The sequence below is a fragment of the Lineus longissimus genome, chromosome 9 (genome assembly GCF_910592395.1).
Source record: "Lineus longissimus chromosome 9, tnLinLong1.2, whole genome shotgun sequence".
Classification (NCBI taxonomy): domain Eukaryota; kingdom Metazoa; phylum Nemertea; class Pilidiophora; order Heteronemertea; family Lineidae; genus Lineus; species Lineus longissimus.
Window position 1 is genome coordinate 15,328,071 of NC_088316.1, and position 20,142 is coordinate 15,348,212.

Sequence of the window (20,142 nt, forward strand, 5' to 3'; positions counted from 1 at the left end):
AATATATTTTTATAATATCTGTATTTTGAGAAAAACTGGAAAAACCTTTGGATTTTTACGACAGATTTGCTGAAAAACGTAAGTGACGTACTTCCGCCATGCACATGGTTCCCAAAAATAAATAAAAATGTTGAGAAAATCACGAAAAAGAACAGCTGAAAAGGCACCTAATTCAGTCGAAAATGAAAGTGCTGAAAGACATAAACTAACGAGGAAGTCATTTCCTATCTTAGGGGACAAGTCGGCCAAAGATAAGGCCGAGGGTGTGCTGGAAAGTTTAGTTCTTGGTGGTGATGATGATATCGTTGAAAAACTGGGAGTGAAGCCCAAAACATCACAGAAAACAACTGTAGATCATGCAGAATTTGATTCTGATGAGGAGGTGAGTTTTGAGAAAGTCTGTCGTATTCTCGCACAACCAACCACAACAGGGATGTTGTCATTGTCGAGGCTACTGTTACAACAAAGTGACCAGTCCTGTCGGCCTCGTTCGTTTCACTCAACTGGGAGTGGGAACTGTGATGGACATGATGGAGTGATGCTCTGCCTCACTACTTGCTTGCTCATGCATGACATCCATCATATTACTATGTATTACCCAATGGCAATAGTGGAAATGACTCCTATTTAATCACTTATATTTCAGTATGAAAAGAAAAAGAGCAAGAATGATGATAAAGAGCGAAAACCAGTTTGGGAAGATGAAGATGACGATCACATCAGGTAAAGGAATTTCTGCCTTATCTTCACTCTTACATGTACATCCTGATGAATTTTTTAGTTGCATTGACAATTTCAGTAGAAATTGCATAATCTTCTGCTGTTTCTTGTTTCAGTGTTAAAGTAGATGTAAAGGAAAAGAGATTTGAAGCTGTGCGCTTGAAAGGTGATAAGGTGTTGGAGGGAAACACTTATCGGAACAGATTACAAAAACAGTAAGTAAACCTGGTTGAAATTTGATTGAAGATGAAAGCCCCAGGAAACTACCATTAAAATAGGTGTTTATTCTATCTATAGTGTTCCAGAATGGAAAGGTAGTAGCATGGATGTAGTTTGATGTCTGATTTGATGGCTTATGGGACTAATGTAATGACTATTATATGATAGTGTCTGGTTTCTTTTCTAGGTTTCAAAAAGTCTCTGGTACGCCATCGTGGGCCCTGCCACAGAGCAAAGACCACAGTTCTTCCGAAGGTATGAATCGTGTAGCCATTCCTTTCTATTTTTACATCTGCCGGAACTGTAAAACTTTAAATCTTATCTTGGTTTTCTGTGCAAACTTGCCCTCTTGGATAGAGAATACCAGCATCGTAAGTAAGTGAGGCTGCCAATAAATGTCCTGGAACTGGTGTCTGTCAACTCCACTCCAATGGCTTGCATGATGGCTCCTTAAAATAACGTAATTAGTGGTAACCCGATGTTAAAATGGACAACATGAACAGAAAAACCTTGGTTTAATCCGACTTCTCTAATACTCATAATTTAATGTTGTGCCTTTGTCTTTCCAGATGAAGACAACGCGACGGAGAACCTAGTCACATCCACAGGGAACTATCTGACCAGCTCAGTGTCTCTGCCAAAAGGAATCCTCGACTTCAAACGGTGTACAGATGCAAACAGGGATCACCCAGGAGTGGTAAGTAGCTGCAACAAAGTACATTTTTCAGTGGATTATTCAGCAGAAAAAGCTCCATGCTCGAAGCATTGAGTAGGGTTTTAAGCAAGAGCTCAGTACTTGTCAGTTGTTGTTGGTGTAAGTGGCTCCTTGACAGGTGCCTGTCTTAGGATATCTACTTTTGGACTTGTGCCCCTGATTTAGCAGAAGGTTTGGTTACAATAATGTCAAAGCAATGCTGTTAGATAGTGCATCTCATTTGTTTCATTTCAGGGCAAATTACGGTCGGTCCAGTTCCACCCATCTGCACAGGTTGTCATGACAGCAGGGATGAACCAAACTCTGACGCTTTTCCAGGTATGTCTGTTAATTCTACACGCACCTTGGTAATGTTGTGATCAAGCTATCCAGCCCTGAAATGCTGCTCTAACAACAAATTTTATTGGCTTCTTCTTTCGTTGCAGGTTGATGGTAAACACAATCCTAAAATTCAAAGTATATTTGTGGAGAACTTCCCAATTCACACAGCACGCTTTAGCGCCGATGGCAAAGAGGTCCTTCTAGGATCCAGACATCGGCATTTCTATTTTTACGACATGATAGCAGGAAAAGTTGTCAATGTTCCAGCGATAAAAGGTGAGGTTCTGATCGAGATGAGGACACCATTGAAACTGACCATTGCTTGTCTTTATAGACAGGTGTCCTATAGAGGTCTGATTGAATGAATGCAACCAATTTGGGACCAAAGGTATCTTACGATTATAGCAGAAATTAGTGACTTTCCCACTGGAGATCATCATATAATAGAACAAATTGATGTCAATGCTCTTTTTCAGGTTTGGATGATTCTAATATGGGTCGTTTTGAGGTGTCTCCTGATGGAAAATATATTGTATTTCTTGGAAAATATGGATTTATGCATATTTTGTCTGCGAAGGTACGTGTTCTTTCCCCACCACAACAAAGGTCGGAATGATGTAATGTGATGTCACGTGATGTAAATGGTAGTACAATACTAAGGATGTCCTTATTAGAAAGGTTGTCTATCTGCTATGATCCCATTATCAGGTTTTGGGAAGGAGGTTCTCGCCAGGAGTCAATATGATATAGATACTTGAAATAGATAGATAGCTGACTGCCATTTCATTATAGCCTCAATATCCTTCTACTCTAGGCCAAAGAACATCTGACAAGTTTAAAAATGAACGGTGAGGTTGGAGGGATAGTGTTCAGCAAGGATGGTTCAACGTTGTATTCTCATGGAGGTAAGTCTGCTTTGATTTCACCTTCTTTGGCTTGAGGCTTACTGGATATGGTCAAAGTGAAAAAACCTGGACAACGCGATCTGCAGGATCCCCTTAGCGAACTAGCTGTCGCCGAAAGTTTCTATTCTTTACTATTTCTGTCAAAAATACTATTAAAAGTTTGATTTTCCTCACTCAAAACTTAGGGCGGATCTGCAGTGTTTGAAAAAAGATTTGCTCCATTTCCAGATGACGGTGAGGTGTATGTGTGGGACATGAAGAAACGGACATGCATCCACCGATTTGTTGATGATGGCTGTATCAAGGGAACTTGCATTGATGTGTCACATAATGGCCAGTATTTAGCTACGGGGTAAGTTTAGTCTTTCTGGGCTGATAGTCACCACAGTTCAGTTTCACTGCTTAGGAGGCAATACCATGGGATCTGAATGTACGCAAATATACCATGCCTTGTATGAAATATTTCCCTCTTCATATTTCAGTTCTAACTCTGGTGTTGTGAATATCTACGACCTTCAAAAGTGTTTGTCATCACGGAGACCAACGCCGATAAAAAGTATTATGAATCTGGTCACTCCGTGTTCACAAGTGAAATTCAATCCTACGACGGAGATACTAGCTATTGCATCTAATGATATGGAGGGGGCAATGCGAATGGTAAGATAATAACAAGAAATCATGCCCTGAAGCTGATACCTTACTTTTAATGACCCAGCGATCATAAACATCACAACTGAATCACATTGATTTGCTCATTGAGAGTTACAAGTGACACTTGTAACAGCTGATCAGAAACTTCAATCCCTTAACTTTTGGTAGTCGGTGAATGCTCTGAAAAAAATCGTTGTCTTAGATGGTGTCTTCACTGAGTAGTTTTATTAATCAAGACAAAATATGAAATTGAAAAACACGTGCATATCACTGATTGCTCAATTTGTCTCTCCTTCCTTCTTTCAGGTGCACATCCCTTCAATGACAGCATTTTCTAATTTCCCAGACCGAACGGATGGCATGCGGATACCGTATTCTATGGACTTTTCTCTTCATGGTGGCTATTTGGTTGTAGGGAATTCCAAAGGGAGAGCCCTGTTATATAGACTGAAGCATTATGGAAGCTATTGAGGATATCGTCTCTCAACTGGACTAAAAAGACTGAAACATTGTTGTAGAAATCTTCCTTGGTTGGGAAACGATTCCTGGCCTCTCAGCTTTGTTATATGATAATCCTTTGTGGAGGCAATAAATATTTTATTAACAGATATATGGGCTTATCTTTTCTTTTTGGTAGGACTGTAAAGTCGTGCCTTGAACTGTTACATCGTTCAAGGCTGACAGGCTTAATTAGGACGCCAACCGTCACATTCAGGCAAACAGGCTTTAGGACATCAGACAGTCTAATCAAGGCTTTAGGATGTCTAACAGGCTTAAAGACACCCAACTTAAACTTCAGGTGAAAAGACCGGGGACACCAAACTGTCGGTACCTGAAAACGTCTGTCTCATCCAGCAAACTGACTATATTTTGGACAACCAACTTGCACATCCCAGTCAAATGGGCTTGAGGACGTCAGAATGACACATCCAGCAAACCAGCTTGCAAGCTTAGGACATCAAACTTTCACATCGTGAACAGGTTTGAGGAGACCAAACTGTCACATCCAGGCAATATAAACAGACTTCAGCATGCCCAACTTTCACATCCAGCTAATAGGCTTTTGAGAAAGGACAACCAACCTCCATCAGTCAGGCGAATATGCTGGGGGATACCAAACTTGGACCCCGGTGATCAGGCAACTAACTGTCTCACCCAGGGACACATGCTTCTGGACGCCCAATCGCCACATCCATAGCAGGCTATATGCCACCAAACTGTCATGTCTTGGTAAACAGGCTTGAGGATGTCCAAGCTAAAAGTGTCTTGTCCATGAAAACAAGCTTTGGAACGTCCAACTTTCACATCCAGACAAAGAGGCTTTAGCATGTACAACTTCTACATCACAGCAATTAGGCTTGGGGACACCAAACTCAGATCTTGAAGCCAAGGCTTTAGCGGTCTAACTGTCTCACCAAGGCGAACAGGCATTTAGCCCCAACTGTCAGATCAAGCTCAGCAGGCTTTAGATCACCAAACTGTCACATCTGGCCGGCAGGCTTCGGGACATGTAACTGTCTTATCTAGAATATCTATAAACTGCCTCATTCTGGCAAGTAGGCTGCCCAACTGACTTGTCTTGGTAAACCGGCAGTAGGACACCCAACTTTCCCATCCCTGCCAACAGGCTTTTGGACACTGAACTTCCACATCCAAGCAAATGAGCTTTGAGCGCACAACTTTCCCATACCAGCAAACAGGCTTTAGGACACCCAACTTTCCCATCCTGCAACAAGCTTTAGGATCCTGAACTGTCCCATCCTAGCGAACAGGCTTCAGGATGGCGAACTGTCCCATCCAAGCGAACAGGCTTCAGGATGCCAAACTAACACATCTAGGCAATATATATAACCAGACGAACATGTTTTAGGATGCCGAACCAACAACAGTTCCTGCATGTACCAGTAATGTGTCCTAAAGCTTATTGTTTGGATGTGACTCTTAGGTGTCCTCAAGCCTGTTCAGATGGATGTGACAGTTTGGCATCCTAAAGCCTATTGCCTTTCTGTGACATTTAGGTGTCCTCACGCCTTTTTGCTCGGGATGTGACAAGCTTGCTAACCTGGATGTGACACTCAGGCCTTCCACAGCCAGTTTGCCTAGATGAGACAGACACCCTAGAGCCATTTTGCCTAGATGTGACAGCCTGTTCACCAAGATGTGAACATTTGGTATTCTAAGTCCTGCTTGCCAGGATGAGACAGTTAGAAGTTCTAAAGCCTGTTTGCTGGGATGTGACACTTACACATCCTTCACTCTGGCTCACGAACCCCTAAGAGGGATAAACTAGAAACATGGTTGCATGAGGACATCACAACCACCTCTAACATGCATTGGGATTGTTACCAGTAGGGTCTCTTCATCTCACACCCTAGTACACATATGCCCGTCATTGGTTAGAGTCATCCTGTTACTGGTTGGGTCTTTTCATCTCACAGCTTGGTTCATGCACCCTGTCATTGGGAATGATCATTCAGACCTTGACAGAAGGTTGAAACAGTTTGCATGATGACACAGTCACAATCATGTGTATGATGATGTATTCTCATTGTATCCTGTTTGGACTCTTCTCACACCCTGCATGGTTCACGTTGCCTGTCATTTGTGGGAAGAGTCATCCTGGCCTTGTCTGATGTTTGAGCCTATTTGAATGGGGATGTCACAATCAGGTGCGCGAAGTAAAGTGATAGCCAGCATTATGGTGTCTTCATCTCCACTCTGGTGTATGTGTGCTTGTCATTGGGAAGAGTAAGAAGGTTGGGTCTCTTGGCATGAGGACACGTGTGAGATGCATTGGGACTGTCACTATTAGTTTGGTCTCTTCATCACACACCCTGGTACATGCTTGCCTTTCATTGGGGAGAGTCATTCTGGACTTGTCTGAAGGTTGAGCCTGTTTGTGTGAAACAGTCACAATCACAAGATACCATGAGACAGTCATGTAACCAGCTTAGTGTCTTCATCTTGGCCCTAGCGTATGTAAGTAATTGGGAAGAGCAATTCTCACCTTGTCAGAAGGTTGAGTCAGTTCCTGTGTGATGGATTGAGATTGTTCACCTTTTGGTGCTGGTGTAGATATGCCGGTCACTTGTCTGAATGTTGAGCCTGTCGAATGAGGACGTCACAATCATGTGTCTCTTCATCTCAAACCAACGTGGATGTCTGTCTGTGAATGAATACACAGATTTTTTTGACAATAGATTATTTTGAAGTCAGGTATTGTCACCTTCCTTTTTGTAGCAAATCCCTCTAGCTAACATGAAGGGTCTGAAGTATCAAACAGAGAGAAGACAAATATTTTCGTTAAGTGCCTTTATTAGCACAACCATAATGTACAAATGACAGAGACCTGCTGATATTTACACTAAAATGGAAAAGAATCCTAGAAGAAATGTAAATAGTTTGTAACATCAACAGTTGAGAACAAGGCAGATGCTGTAGCATATTATTTGGGTACATTGAAGGTTTTTTATTTGTCTTGAAGGCTCTGGCAAGTCAACATAGATGGTGTAGTCAACTATAAGCACAGACAATCAATGGTATCAGCCAATCGACCTCTATGAGTGGCCTCCTCCTCCTCCCCCCATGCAAATAATCATCTGAACACCCTACAGAACGAATGTCCTACGTGACGTCCTAAGGACAAAGTCACAACCAACTGGGTTGGATAAGAACCCATTGATTGGTAGCCTTGGCAAGCGCGAGGAGACTGAAAGGAGAGGACAACTGTCTTATTTTCAACTGTTTTGGGCACGTATCATTCAGTTCACAAAGGCAGGACATACACCCAGCTAATAAAGCTCACGATTTATACAAGTCTATCCAAAAATACATTGCGCACACTGACAGGAAAAATTGTCAAAATTCATCTATACTCGTCAATATGTATGCAAATCAGAGTTTGAAATAGACTGTGCAGGATCTGACTTCTCATGTGAATTGATTGCCAAGCTGAGTAGTCAGAGGTCTTGTTACAAGGAAGAACGCTTCACTGTGTACAGATTGAGCTCACTTGCATTGTGCAGTTGGAAATTTTCCGAAGACTTAAGTAACAAACCTATTGTCCTTGTGCTTTGTAACACTTTTTGACAAGTTTCAATTCCCGCTAACCACTCTCCATGTAATGATTTTAGCTATTGCATACTACCTAAAAGCATTGTTAGTATCTAAATGCAATTGCTATCTTGTTTATGTAGTATTTACAGTCACATCACATCTAACAAGTTCAAAAATAGCTCTCTGATACATCTGGCTAGAAAGAAAGGACCAAACTATTGGCCGATGTGCTGTAAATGCCGTCAGGAGCCGTTGCAACTTCAGAGATTTTGTAGTACCTGTAACCACAAAATCCCATACCACTGATTAGGCAAGTACACATTGTACCTTTTGCATCGACCCCCTATTTGATATTGTAATGACAGGAGCCAGAAATACAACACAACCTAACCTCTTTGAAATCTCAAAATCACTGTACCAGGTTACCAACAAAATGTCAAGGAAAAGGACAGTGTTCCAACAATGGAAAATTCGTAACTGCTCCTGATCAACTTCACAGTACCATTTCAGACAGTTGAGGCTCAAATTTTATAAATCACATTAACACGAAAGAGATTTTATATCTGATGTTTGTAGTCATTCTTCAGGATGTTTTGTTCTAATGTCACAGTGTATTTGAAGTAATCCATGTTAGGAATTCAGTGCATGTGCTTCAATCAATGACAAAAAATGGTGCCTTTCAACAAGTGCCCAATTCACTGAGCGACCTTTATCTCAGTTGTGACTTTTTTAATACTGTTACATGCACCACACCTAATATCATTATCTATAAGAATTATCATCCAAACTAAAAAATTTTTTTTGATAGTTGGACTTATGAGTCAACTTCTGAACATGCAACTTGAATCTTATACGTTTAGGTATGATGAAGGAATTTTCAATATCTAATAGACACCCAATGTCTTTTTCAAACAACTTATGCAACATTATCACTCAGCCAAGACAAAGGAACTACTGAAATGACCATCCAGATAAGAAATAATTCTCACTGACAACATGATCTAGATATGGTGTGAAATAAAGTTACAGCAGCAAAAAAGCACCTAGTAATAATATTCAGATGAGAATTAATCTAAGATTATTAACTTTTTTATAGATACATGGTAAAGTGTTACAATTCTAGACATATTTGTACCACCTTCCTTACTGTAACCCTTCAGGTGTCTGTTGCAGACCATCAAAGGTGATTCCCTTCATCCCCAAAGACATAATCCCCCCCCTCCGGCACTTCATTTTACCTATTCACAATACAGGCAGAAGACTCTGTCCCCTATAAGTAGTCTTAAAGGTGAAGTCCACTTTCATTTCCAATTCACAATACAGGCAGAACAGTAGTCTTAAAGGCGGAGTCCACTTTCATTTCCAATTTACAATACAGACAGAACAGGAGACTGTGTCTCCAACAAGTAAACTTAAAGGCCAACTCCGCTGGTGAACTTATTTATATTGTGGTCACCACATAAACAAGCTCACGAATGCACTTGGTCGATAAGGGCGATTATGACTTTCTCATTTCATGCAGAAACATCAATATAACATTGCTGAACTTCATTTTATGAAACCGAACCACAGATACAGTGAAGTAGTGCTCGACGATAAGGAGTAAAACATAGCACAAGTCGTTTCTCTTCCCTTGTTTTTTTATCTCACAAATTCGATATATTATTTTCATTACATGAACGAGCCACAAACATCATCAACAGACTTAAATCAAAACGTAAATATTGCACTGGTGTCACTGTTCACAGAAACTTTTAAGGAACATCAAGCGCATGGAGCTTTTGTCAAACAATTCGGGATGGCCCAAAACAACTGACAAGCATATCTCCACCACCCTCACACTCCAAGCACCAGTACCAGACTCTTTCTAGAGGAGAAATGAGACCAATCTCAATTTCATGCAGCCATTTTGGCTCCAATGCCAATGAAAGTATGCCGGTGGTGAAAGTATGGTTGTCCTGTTTATGGGCCACCCTGTGAAGTAATTAATTCACTGATTTGTTAATCAACATGAAGGTCACCTGGAAGGTCACGCCGCAACTTCTCGAATCCTAACAAATGGAGTCAGTAGCAGCCAAGTTGAAACTTAGCTGCACATCAATTAAATAGCATTACGACGCTCTAAGTCTACGCAGGAAAAATCTGTGGATGTTCATAATTAATCTACATTGTTGTCTGCATGTCTACTTTCTGTATTGTATCATGTTTGTTCGTTGATTTACCTAAGATATCCATCAGATGTCTAACATGGATAGCCACAGATTTTTCCCGAGGAGCTCCTTAACCTAAACTATGACAGCTCGACATGACGAGCACTTTTCTAAGTATAAACACGACGCGTAACCTCTTTGCACTGCTTCCAAATCAACGGCCTGAAGGTGCATGCAGGCCACACTTCGTTACCTGAATGAAGTACTCTCCGCCGATCAACACGACCAAATCCAACAAAGATAATTGTCGATTGACAGTCAGCCAATTCTACTCAACAAAATGTTATCAATATGTTCTCGGTTTGTACCCTTAATACTGTCATTCCACTTGGCTTTCCTATAATGTCAGCAAATCCAATAACTGGCCCTAGTCGCCAAACTTTTCTTTAAGCTCGTTTCCTATAGAATGATACATGTATCTGAGTTTATTTACATGCGTTCCTCCGTCCTCTCAGTCAACGCGACCTCGTTCGTGTAGCTCACTTTGGTTGCACCTGAAGAACAAGCAAGAGATTAGGCTGAATAATCGACCGATACCACACATTTACATTTCCTAAAAGCACTGTTTATATTTCAAAAATGTAGAATGAGAAAGTTTGTTTAATGGAAGCATTTGATGGACTTAGTTTGGACGATATTAGCAAGCACATGCTGAATAATGTTGGACATCATTACTTCATAAAGTGGAAAAGATGTTGTGATTATGAGTCATCCACACACCGCATAGAAAAAACACACAACGATTCCCCCGACAGGCACACGTCTAAAGATTCCACGGCTCAAAAGCAGAATGAATAGCAAAGGCTTGATGTAACAGAAACCGGTAATCCTCACAGTAAAGGTAGTACCCACATCAAACCTCATACTGTAAACCCGACACATGCAGTGTTACCCCTACCAAGATCATGGCAAAACCTGGGCTATCACAACCACAGAGACAAAGATCCAGATAGGTCAATCAGCTTAGCTTAAAATACATTCCAAGGATCTATAATCAGAAGTATAGTTGGAAAACAAATGTTCTCTTTTCGTTCATGCACTATGAGACCTCATCAGAAAAGGACCAAGAGTGAAGAAGACATTTTCTCTTGAAATAGAAAGATTCAACAAGGTTCTGAATTTGCTTTATGAAAGAGTAAGCAAAGCTCTAAAGCTGGAATAAGTGCAAATAGCGTGCGTGCTATTCTCAACAAAGACAGTCTTTCCATTTTCATAGATTTACAATAGCGATTGGCAATTTTACAAAGCAGCTAAAGTTATGAATGAAATGCCTGCCACCGATGCTGCACACTAGATAGTAATTCACTCCACTCAATCTTCAAAGCTACTTTACACCTTGAAGCAAATGATTCAGCTTTACTATGAAGTTTATAATTGATACCGGTACCTATCATTAATCATATCACCACTTGAAATGTTGAAGCAAACATAAGGTTAGCATAATAATCAACTGAACTGTAAATGAATAACTGCCAGTTTCTCTGACAAATCCCATACGATCCCATGTGCAACAGGGTGGGGGAAAACACTGGTACGTAAATCCTTTATGTTCCATAAATTTGTGCAACGAGGTTTTTTACTTATGTTATACATATCAAGCAGTGGGAGGGAGTGGTTATAGTTAATCTCAGCACAGTTTGGATTTCTAGACGCACTGCTGACCAGACAGAAAGTCACACATACACAGATCTTGGAACATAAAGGATTCAAACTCTAAACAGAATGATTCCCAGTGAAACTGCATGCTGGATTTGGCGGAACAATGCAATAAATCTACCTTCTAGGACTCTGCGAGTAATTGTGTAGTTGATGTTCGTTGGCTGGGAGTATGTTCAACTATAAAGAACATGTACATGTGATGGTCATTATCAGCAAAATTGGAAATCGGTATGCATAGTGCATTTTAATGTGTCTCCTGTGATAACAAGGCTAATTACTGTTGAGTACATGAAGGTACTAATGACCATATAATTCAGTTTTTCATCCAATGAGTATAACGGTTTATTTCACAATGCGGCTTTGCGGTCTGTTTTGTAAAAGTGTGCCATTCATTGTAAAACTAAGGAAAGTTTTGGTATCATCATTTTGACCCACTGAGATTACCTTCACTTCAAATTGGCATTGACTTCATTTAAAAGGAGTTCTAATTCCTCTTGGATTTTAAGTTCTAGCCGAAATGGTGGTGCTATGGTCAACCCTTAAAGACAGGCTTTGAATCATGTCATTGATACAAGAGGACTTGGGGAGGTCACCTTAGTAATTGAGTCCAGGGTCTTGGTGGGATAGGACCAGAGTCAAGGAGCTTGGTACAGTAGGGGACAAGAAGGGACACATTTTGCCAGGCCCCTATTCAATTTGATAGTACTCTAGGTGGTTTATTTGAGTAAGGTAGCCCTTAGTTTAATCAGCAGGATGGATGTTAGGAGATGTGGTGGGAAAAGCACTATAACTGAAAATCTAATTATAAGCTAATTACCACGGTGACTGCCTGAAATCAAAAAAGGACTTCATCAAATTTAGCAATTCAAAGAGCATGCTTTTTGCATGCAGACTTACTTACAATAACTAAAGCTAACGAAAAGTTTTGGTGTGATGAGATGAATGTGAGAATACCAAAATTAGCACAGTGTGTACTACATGGAGGTTAGTATAGGCAAATGCATGTTATATTATAAGAGGCTTGGTCCCTGACAGGCCCTGATGAGGAAAATGAAAACCAAAACTTCAAATTTTGTTATTTTGTACTTGTACACGTTACAATAGTAAACTGACAACATACAATGATGGCAAAATTTATTTGATTGGGACTTTGCTTGCCTGACCGCTGCCGCCAAAACAAGGCACAGTGCATTATACACTATAAACAGTCAGTGGTACATTGTAACCCAGGTGTTTTAGAAACATACTCAATCAACCCAGTTTGCCACTTCCCCTTTAACTCACCATAATCATCATTTTCTCCTTCCTCGGCCCACCTCTGTCTCTGGGCCAACAGGTGATCGGAATCAATATCCTCACTCCGTGTTGGGTAAGTCACTCCATCTCCCATGCTGAAACGATAAATGCGATACTTGTAATGCGTGAAATAAACATCTAACAAAGTCATCTTCATTCAACTCTCGGATCAATCATCACCCAAGTCTCATAAATTCCATGTTACATTTGCCGAAATTCAGAGGCCTGTGGCACTTGGGCTGATAGTGTGTGTGAAGCTTAAGTCACAAATTTAAGATGACATTACAACACTGAACACTCAAACAAACGCAACCTCTAACATTTAATGAACAAATGATGACAAGGCCATACACCTATCAACCTTGAATGAATAGTAAACAAATAAAGATGGCAATAACTATCTATTACAAATACGAAATACCAGAAAGCACCAGCTAAGCATATCAGAGAGTTTGACGAGAAATGTGAGTAATCAAAACCATGCCCTTCAGGATATCAGTTTTTCATGAGCGATATATACTGAGAATGTAACTGCAACCCTTCAAGAAAAAGCCTGATTATCATTTAGGACCAAAACAATGATAATTGATGTAATTAGAAAGGCCATTGTGTAGCAAAATGATACATGTAGGTCGTTTTGGTGTGAAGAAGATTTCTGGCTGGCTGAAGCCAGTGTTTTGATGCTGACAATCAAAGTGCTTGTTTGTTACATCGAGTTTCTACATAGCGATGATGTCAGTGAGGGACCATAAAAGCAGTATTGGTTGACTTGGTGCGTTGGTGGAAAATACAGACCAGGGATATAGCAAATATCATGTGAATTTTGAATGAGGGAAATGTGTTGATAATAAAGGAGAATAAGAAGCAAAGACTGCTCCAGCCACAGCTGAAGAAACTACCTGTATGCAACTAAAGAACAAGTCTCATCTATTTCACAAGGGACCCCACGGATGGAACACCTAAAACAAGGCATGGGCAAAGGGTGAATACATAATGGAAATCAGCATTATTCATCGGGGTTGAAAGCAGGAAGAGATTATCACTTCCTTCTCAATACTCTAGCACATTGGACTAGCTGTATGCACCCGTAAGTATCTGATGGCTCTGATCAGATACTCTGACAATATTCTTCTTGTATAGCATACATATTTTGGATTGGTGAGTTATAAAAGGGCAAGTGGACATCACACAATTTTGGGTTAGTAAATGATAAGTGCCAGGGCAGAAAGAAAGGACTTTCCGGCCTGATGGTGTGCATGGTGTACTGCAAAACATAAGGGCCGGTCAACCGAAGCAGCAGCGGGGGATACATGCAAGGCATAAATGTACAACCTCTCTTTCGTGCCCGCATGGTTAGTGGTAGAGGTCGGACTTGGCAATTTAGTATCACTGAAACAAGAATGTGCGGAGGGGTATTGAGTGGTCATCCCAGGCCAAAATAATACAATGATATCGCGGAAGTTAGGCCTCAGACTCGACTTTGATGGTAAGAATGACGCAAGTGTCTGCCAATTCACTAAACACATTCAGCATATTGCTGGAATCGACGAAACTTCCTAGCAGGTTCTCTCCCTACACATTCTACATAGATCAAGAATCCTGCTGAGTTTATTTCGCTTATATCAATCAAGGAAGTTTCAGTCTTAATCAGTCATGTACTGTGAATTGATTTAATCAGACTCGGACAGTTATGTAACTAGGCCTTGTCAAAATTAATATAGACTGAAAGATTGTTCATGACATTAGATGCTTTTGCAATAATCATAATTTTCCAATTTTTTGGTAGAAATAAACCATTTTTCAAAACACTGGAATGACGAATTAACAAAAGCTGAGTTGCACTACATGAAATCAGACAGAAAAAGCTACTTATACATGCACATCAATCAGTGAGAAGTTTTGCCACAACGGAGACGCGCTCAGCAGTTAGGCATACACTCAATCTTGTTAGAATGTTACGGAAAGTTCGATAGTCGAAGTGAAGTGATTTCTACCTGGTCTCTGTGTTTCCCATCGTATTATAGGAGGCGCCACCATTTGTGCCCGTGCGTGTGGGGTATGTGACCCCATCACCAAGACTGCAACCAAACAAAAACGAAATTCTTAGTAGTTTTGACAAGTTTTCAAAATGAAGTGTTTTTCTCGCTTGTCATGCAGTCGGAAAAAGTGAATAAATCAAAAAACTGAAAAAAATTTACACCATGCTTTTGTAAAGGACGTGGCGCTGTAAATTAGTCTACTGTAATGTTACAAATGCCGAAAACTATTTGAAGCAATTTCCCACAAAAAACTGCAAATAAACGAAACGTAACGCCGATGAACAGAAAATCTTACAAGTGGATAATTTGGATGATTAATGACCGAATAGTCTACCACAATAACCGATCTAATAACACATTTTACAAGAAGATAGAAAACACAAAAAGCCTGCCTGCATGCGCGTAGTTTCCAACCCACCACACATAAATGTAAATCAGTCGGAAGCCACCTTGATCTTTTAAGTTGCTTCCATCCGAAAATGGTTAATGCCTGATTTAGAATGTACTTAAATACCTAAGTTTGACCTAGTCCTAGAAGTCAATCTTCTCTGGGATCGGTTTAAAATACCATTAGGCCGATAGAAATTGAGGGACTCAAGCTTGGGGAACCTCAAGTGGGCTAAAAGACCTGACTTGTCGTGCTTTTTCTCCAAGAGCTGAAGAGAATCACCTACATTCAGTGCAACACAAGAGGACAGAATGAATGACATCACCAACAGGCTAGTTGTAACAAGCACTCTGATTGGTCAGCATAAGAACACTGCCCATAATTGCTCAATCAGAACTCTCCTTACTACTCTTATCTTTAAATATATATGATCAAGAAAAACATCATTATTTCACAATGAGACAGGACAAGTACACAACATGCCTACAGAACTACAGAAATCTTAATCACCTGAGTGAACTCACATCATAAGGCCCTCAAATTTAGACAGCATGATTGTCACAGCATGATTGTCACAACATTCTTAACATCAAATTTTGATTGTGAATACAAAACACACTTCAACAGTTCACTTCCCGAAGTGCAAAGTTACATATAGAATAACACTTAGGAACAAATGAACTGAAGCTTAGAAATAGCAATATTAAGAAACAACAGACAACTAGAGACACTGTGACCTAAACCGAAAGATACGATTATACTATAAACAGAAGGAAACACTATCACCACCACAAGATACCACAGTAACACACATGCAGTTGATATCTACCACACACCAGGGTATTTTTCCCACTCTTTTATGATTGTTTTAGTGTCATTCGGATGAGATTTGTCAGAGCAAATAACCAGCCGACGCAGAATGAGATGGAATATTAGTCATGCAGATTGATCAACAGGACTAAGCAATGATACTTTGAGGTTTCACAAATGAGAGACTTTTGCTAGGCAGTGAATATGAATGGGTTGTCGATGCATTCATAATGGAAATAGAAAACAATTGTATTAGATTTAGAAGCAGACAGGTCATCTTCTTTCAAGACGAATTATATTTTACCACTTACCTTGAAAAGACCGGTAAGAACCACTTGCGCTTGTCATCACCGAACACCTCTTGTATGTTGGCCCGACTGCCGAGGTCGAAACCATGTTTATCGGGGCCTGTCCTAAATATGGGAGCTCTGAAAGACTCTTGAGAACAGAAACATACCATAAGTACACAACTCATAGGTTTTATATTGCGATTTATGCTGACGGGATATAAGGCCTCAATGACACTCATCAGCCAGATCACTAATTTCTCAACTCAGTTGCCAGTCTATAGCAAATTCTACTAAACAGTTGCTCAAGACAATATGACAAATGGTCAAACAGACAGCTGACTATGTGAATGAATGAATGAAATTTACATTTATATACCGCAAAATCCAAATTTTGCTCTAATGCGGTGTTTCAAAATATCGTCTGAACAGATGGGTTGTTTTAGCCGCACCTGAAAATAGCAACAGTCTTAGCCGAAAGACCACGTGTTACAGTCACCAAATGGCAAAAATGCTTACCTAAGGTAGATCTGTTATTTGATACAAGATATAGATGATACCCGAACAGTGAGATCAAGCTAATAGCGAACATAACAGAGGCAAAGAACAGGAATAGGATGTGGAATTTGCCATAATCTCCATTCAGACCCTCCTGAAATGAAAACAAGCGACAATTTTAGTTAAAATGCGGAAAAAAGTTGAATTTACACAGCATTTTCATCAATTGACATGTTGAGCCATTCGCTGTTTCATTATCAATCATACTCACTATCATCATTACAGTTGTTATAATCCTATTCGTTTTTTGCCCTTATGTTATACCCTTGCAGAGAAATTCTGGCACAAGAGACCACATCTTTTACTCGTACCTGATTGAGTTTAAGCTAATCCTGAAGAATTTAACTTGATAATTCTAGGTCATAAAGGACTTACCGTCCAGAATCCTATGAAGTACTTGAGTGAGGAAGTGGCCACGTAGATACAGTAGAGAAATGAATAACCAAGGAACAGTACAAAAAACTTGTAATTGGAGAAGTTTATACAGTTGTTCACCCTGAAAGAACACAAAAGAAGAGCTATACAGAATCAGTAAATGGTTATCAGACTTTTTACATGTCTACATGACAGGTTGTGATCATAGCTTGAGAAGGGCACAAAAGCTGAAACTACAGCCAAGCCTGGTGTTATTTTTTACCTTCATGACTGAGGATAATGGTTAGACGACTACTAGTTCTACCAAGCTTGTATACATATTTGGTTTCACTCACACTTGAGAATGAAGACATTTGGATTTTCATCATTATATTCTACCACTTGGTATGAATTGAAGGGTTGTTGCCTCAGGTAAACCACTTACCAAGGACAGTGATGATCCATTTTTAGCACACAACATTCACACACTGAACAATGATGGCCTCGATCAGGCTTTATGGCTTTACATTTTTCACAGTACCGGTATGCTGAAGAAAAAAGAGAGAAACTGGTCACGGATTGTACTACACCTATATTTCACATATTTTGCAGATGCAAAAGTTCATCTTTAACATTTGGTAAGCCCCCACAGATCTGCAAAATATGCCCAGTAAAGCCCAGACTAATTCAGTCATCAGACCATGCAATGCTGGTAATCATACTGTTTCCTTCAATTACATGTTTATGCAGGCACCTGTGTAACGAGGACACCTGGTCATCCATTGCATGATTGATGGGTTCAGGTGTTGGATTTGATGTAATTATGACCGGGAAGCAATAGACACTACGAGATTGCAGTATTCATCATGTCTACTCATAATACAACTGATCATGCCAGAGCCTAGCCCAAAAGCCAACCAGTAAAGGAATTGTCAACGTTGATCTTCTCTTGGTCTATAGTTTCAAGGTTTTTGGGATCATTTTAGAGATAATAATAATGATAAATAATAAAATTGTTATTTATATGGCGCAACTTTCCAGGATTAGTCCTGTTCAAGTGCGCCCTCCCGTCGAGTTGTAGTATTGACTATAGAGTTCTGTTTTTTATCTGTCCCCTGAATGCATTGTAAGTATTGTTTCTAATGTTACTGTTTAGGCTATTCCATAGCCTAGGGGCACTCCTGGAGAAAGCTCGGCCTCCAAACTTATCAGTGTTGAACCATGGTTCAATGAGGAGAGCCTGTGCTTCTGATCTCAGGGGTCTGGCTGGTGAATACAGTTTTAGCAGTTCTGTCAAGTATGCTGGCGCACTGCCATTGATACATTTGTGGACGAGTGTTGGAATCTTAAACTCTATTCGTGCTCACCGCCTGATACTGTCCTACATTGAACTGGTAAGTTCCTAGCAAATCGAGCAAGTAACTGCCTTTGATTATCATCACTTTCCTCCTGTTCCAATTTCTCTGCATCTTGTGGAGACAGGAAAAACTGGAAATGAGATAGCGAAAAAATTTTAAGTTAAGAACTATTTGGAATCACAGCATACAAATTTGATGGACAATGAAATACAGAATTTTTTTCTCCAAGAAACATACGCACCTGTTTAGGAACAACTGCGACATCTGTGAATATGGTCTTCCAGTAAGACCACATGAAGAAGAAAAGTATTGGGTGGTACAATAAGAGATAGAACACTGAAAAAGAAGTTAAGCAACATATAGTATAAGGAGAATTTGGCTGTTGCATCGATACAATTGAAATTTGTTGCCTTATAAGGTCACTCAACTATCATGACCATAGAATCCTCTAACTAATTATCAAGTCTACCTATTTATCACATGTCCATTGTAAAATTATATCTACCTAATAAGCAGGTCTTCCCAAGGCCATCTAATTAGTAATTTGTTTGTCTGGACCTACTAATTACGTCTTATCTAATTATAATATCTACCCAAGGCAAAGGGAATTTCTATCTTATATCCACATCTGCACAACAGCACCTGAGTAAGTATGTTCCAAAAGGAGCCCAATGATCTGGTAGAAGGTGAGTTCTAATATAATTATTAAGTCAAACTAATCTATAATTTGTCTATCATCTCAAGAACTATCATGTCATTTCTAACCTTTTTCTACAATGCTATCCACAGTAACTGAAATAGAAAGAAAGCATGAATTAGAAAATCATTGATGGTTTTCTTAGAATATTATTTGAATAATGAAGTAATGAAGTAATGATGATATGATGAGTCATCACTGAGTAAGACTTAGTCAAGTAGTTCATCTCTACTACTCAGATCATGAAGGCACTTTATTATATCAAAACTGCAAGGTATATTAAAGTAAATGCTGGCCAATACTGCAGTTGTGGCAGTGACATAAAGTAATCTGCATCTGAATTTTGATTTAGAACAAAGAGAGGGGACCTTTGCATTCACCATCAGCCCCAGATCATCATCCATAGACATCAAATCAAGTAATCAGGCAATGAGAGTTGAGACTATGACTATGACTATGAGTAACCATGTTGTTGTTATGTCTGTAAATACATTGATAACATATCCGTACAGTAAGTATCAATCATCAGACCTACACGATACATAACATTAAACATACAATCACAGTGTACTGAGTGTTTTGATTATGCACATACAATGTATCATGTACATAGCTGTGTACAAATGCACTACGAGAAGCCAGGGTGCGGTGAAGACAACCCTAGCTTTGATGTCGAAATGCGGCGACCTGAGATATTCTAACACATCAATTTTAATTTCTACACTTACATATACACATCTGGATCACATAGGCATAATACGACCAAACAACAACCGCCGTTATGAAGATAACAGGGGCCCATTTAAGGGCACTTAGGCAACCCCTCACGATCAAGGGTGCCATCTTGACAGCTCGTCCACACAATTTCTGGTGACGTCATATCATAATTAATTTTTATC

General features: G+C 39.8%; 2 protein-coding genes across 10 annotated transcripts; one reads left to right on the top strand and one right to left on the bottom strand.

Annotated features, from left to right (window-relative positions):
- The first annotated feature begins 107 nt into the window (after window positions 1-107).
- On the top strand, window positions 108-4,139 carry LOC135493328 (U3 small nucleolar RNA-associated protein 18 homolog). The gene is made up of 12 exons (XM_064780603.1): window positions 108-382; window positions 647-723; window positions 837-935; window positions 1,127-1,194; window positions 1,509-1,636; window positions 1,889-1,972; window positions 2,080-2,251; window positions 2,452-2,552; window positions 2,790-2,880; window positions 3,109-3,232; window positions 3,363-3,537; window positions 3,838-4,139. The coding sequence occupies exons 1-12, from the start codon at window positions 128-130 to the stop codon at window positions 4,000-4,002; spliced, it is 1,539 nt and encodes a 512-aa protein (XP_064636673.1). The 5' UTR covers window positions 108-127; the 3' UTR covers window positions 4,003-4,139.
- A 2,689-nt stretch (window positions 4,140-6,828) lies between these two features.
- LOC135493331 (palmitoyltransferase ZDHHC20-A-like) lies at window positions 6,829-20,099 on the bottom strand. Of its 9 annotated transcripts, XM_064780611.1 has the most exons (14): window positions 19,972-20,099; window positions 19,312-19,338; window positions 18,788-18,882; window positions 18,556-18,676; window positions 17,634-17,736; window positions 17,210-17,330; window positions 16,796-16,928; window positions 16,301-16,427; window positions 14,747-14,830; window positions 14,085-14,141; window positions 12,741-12,847; window positions 12,274-12,285; window positions 11,575-11,633; window positions 6,829-10,291 (listed from the first exon to the last, which is right to left on the bottom strand). In XM_064780611.1, the coding sequence occupies exons 1-13, from the start codon at window positions 20,084-20,086 to the stop codon at window positions 11,578-11,580; spliced, it is 1,158 nt and encodes a 385-aa protein (XP_064636681.1). In that variant the 5' UTR covers window positions 20,087-20,099; the 3' UTR covers window positions 6,829-10,291; window positions 11,575-11,577. The 9 variants fall into 9 exon arrangements, with proteins under 9 accessions (XP_064636681.1, XP_064636683.1, XP_064636680.1 ...); XM_064780613.1 differs by lacking the exon at window positions 12,274-12,285; XM_064780610.1 differs by lacking the exon at window positions 11,575-11,633.
- Between the last annotated feature and the right edge of the window lie 43 nt (window positions 20,100-20,142).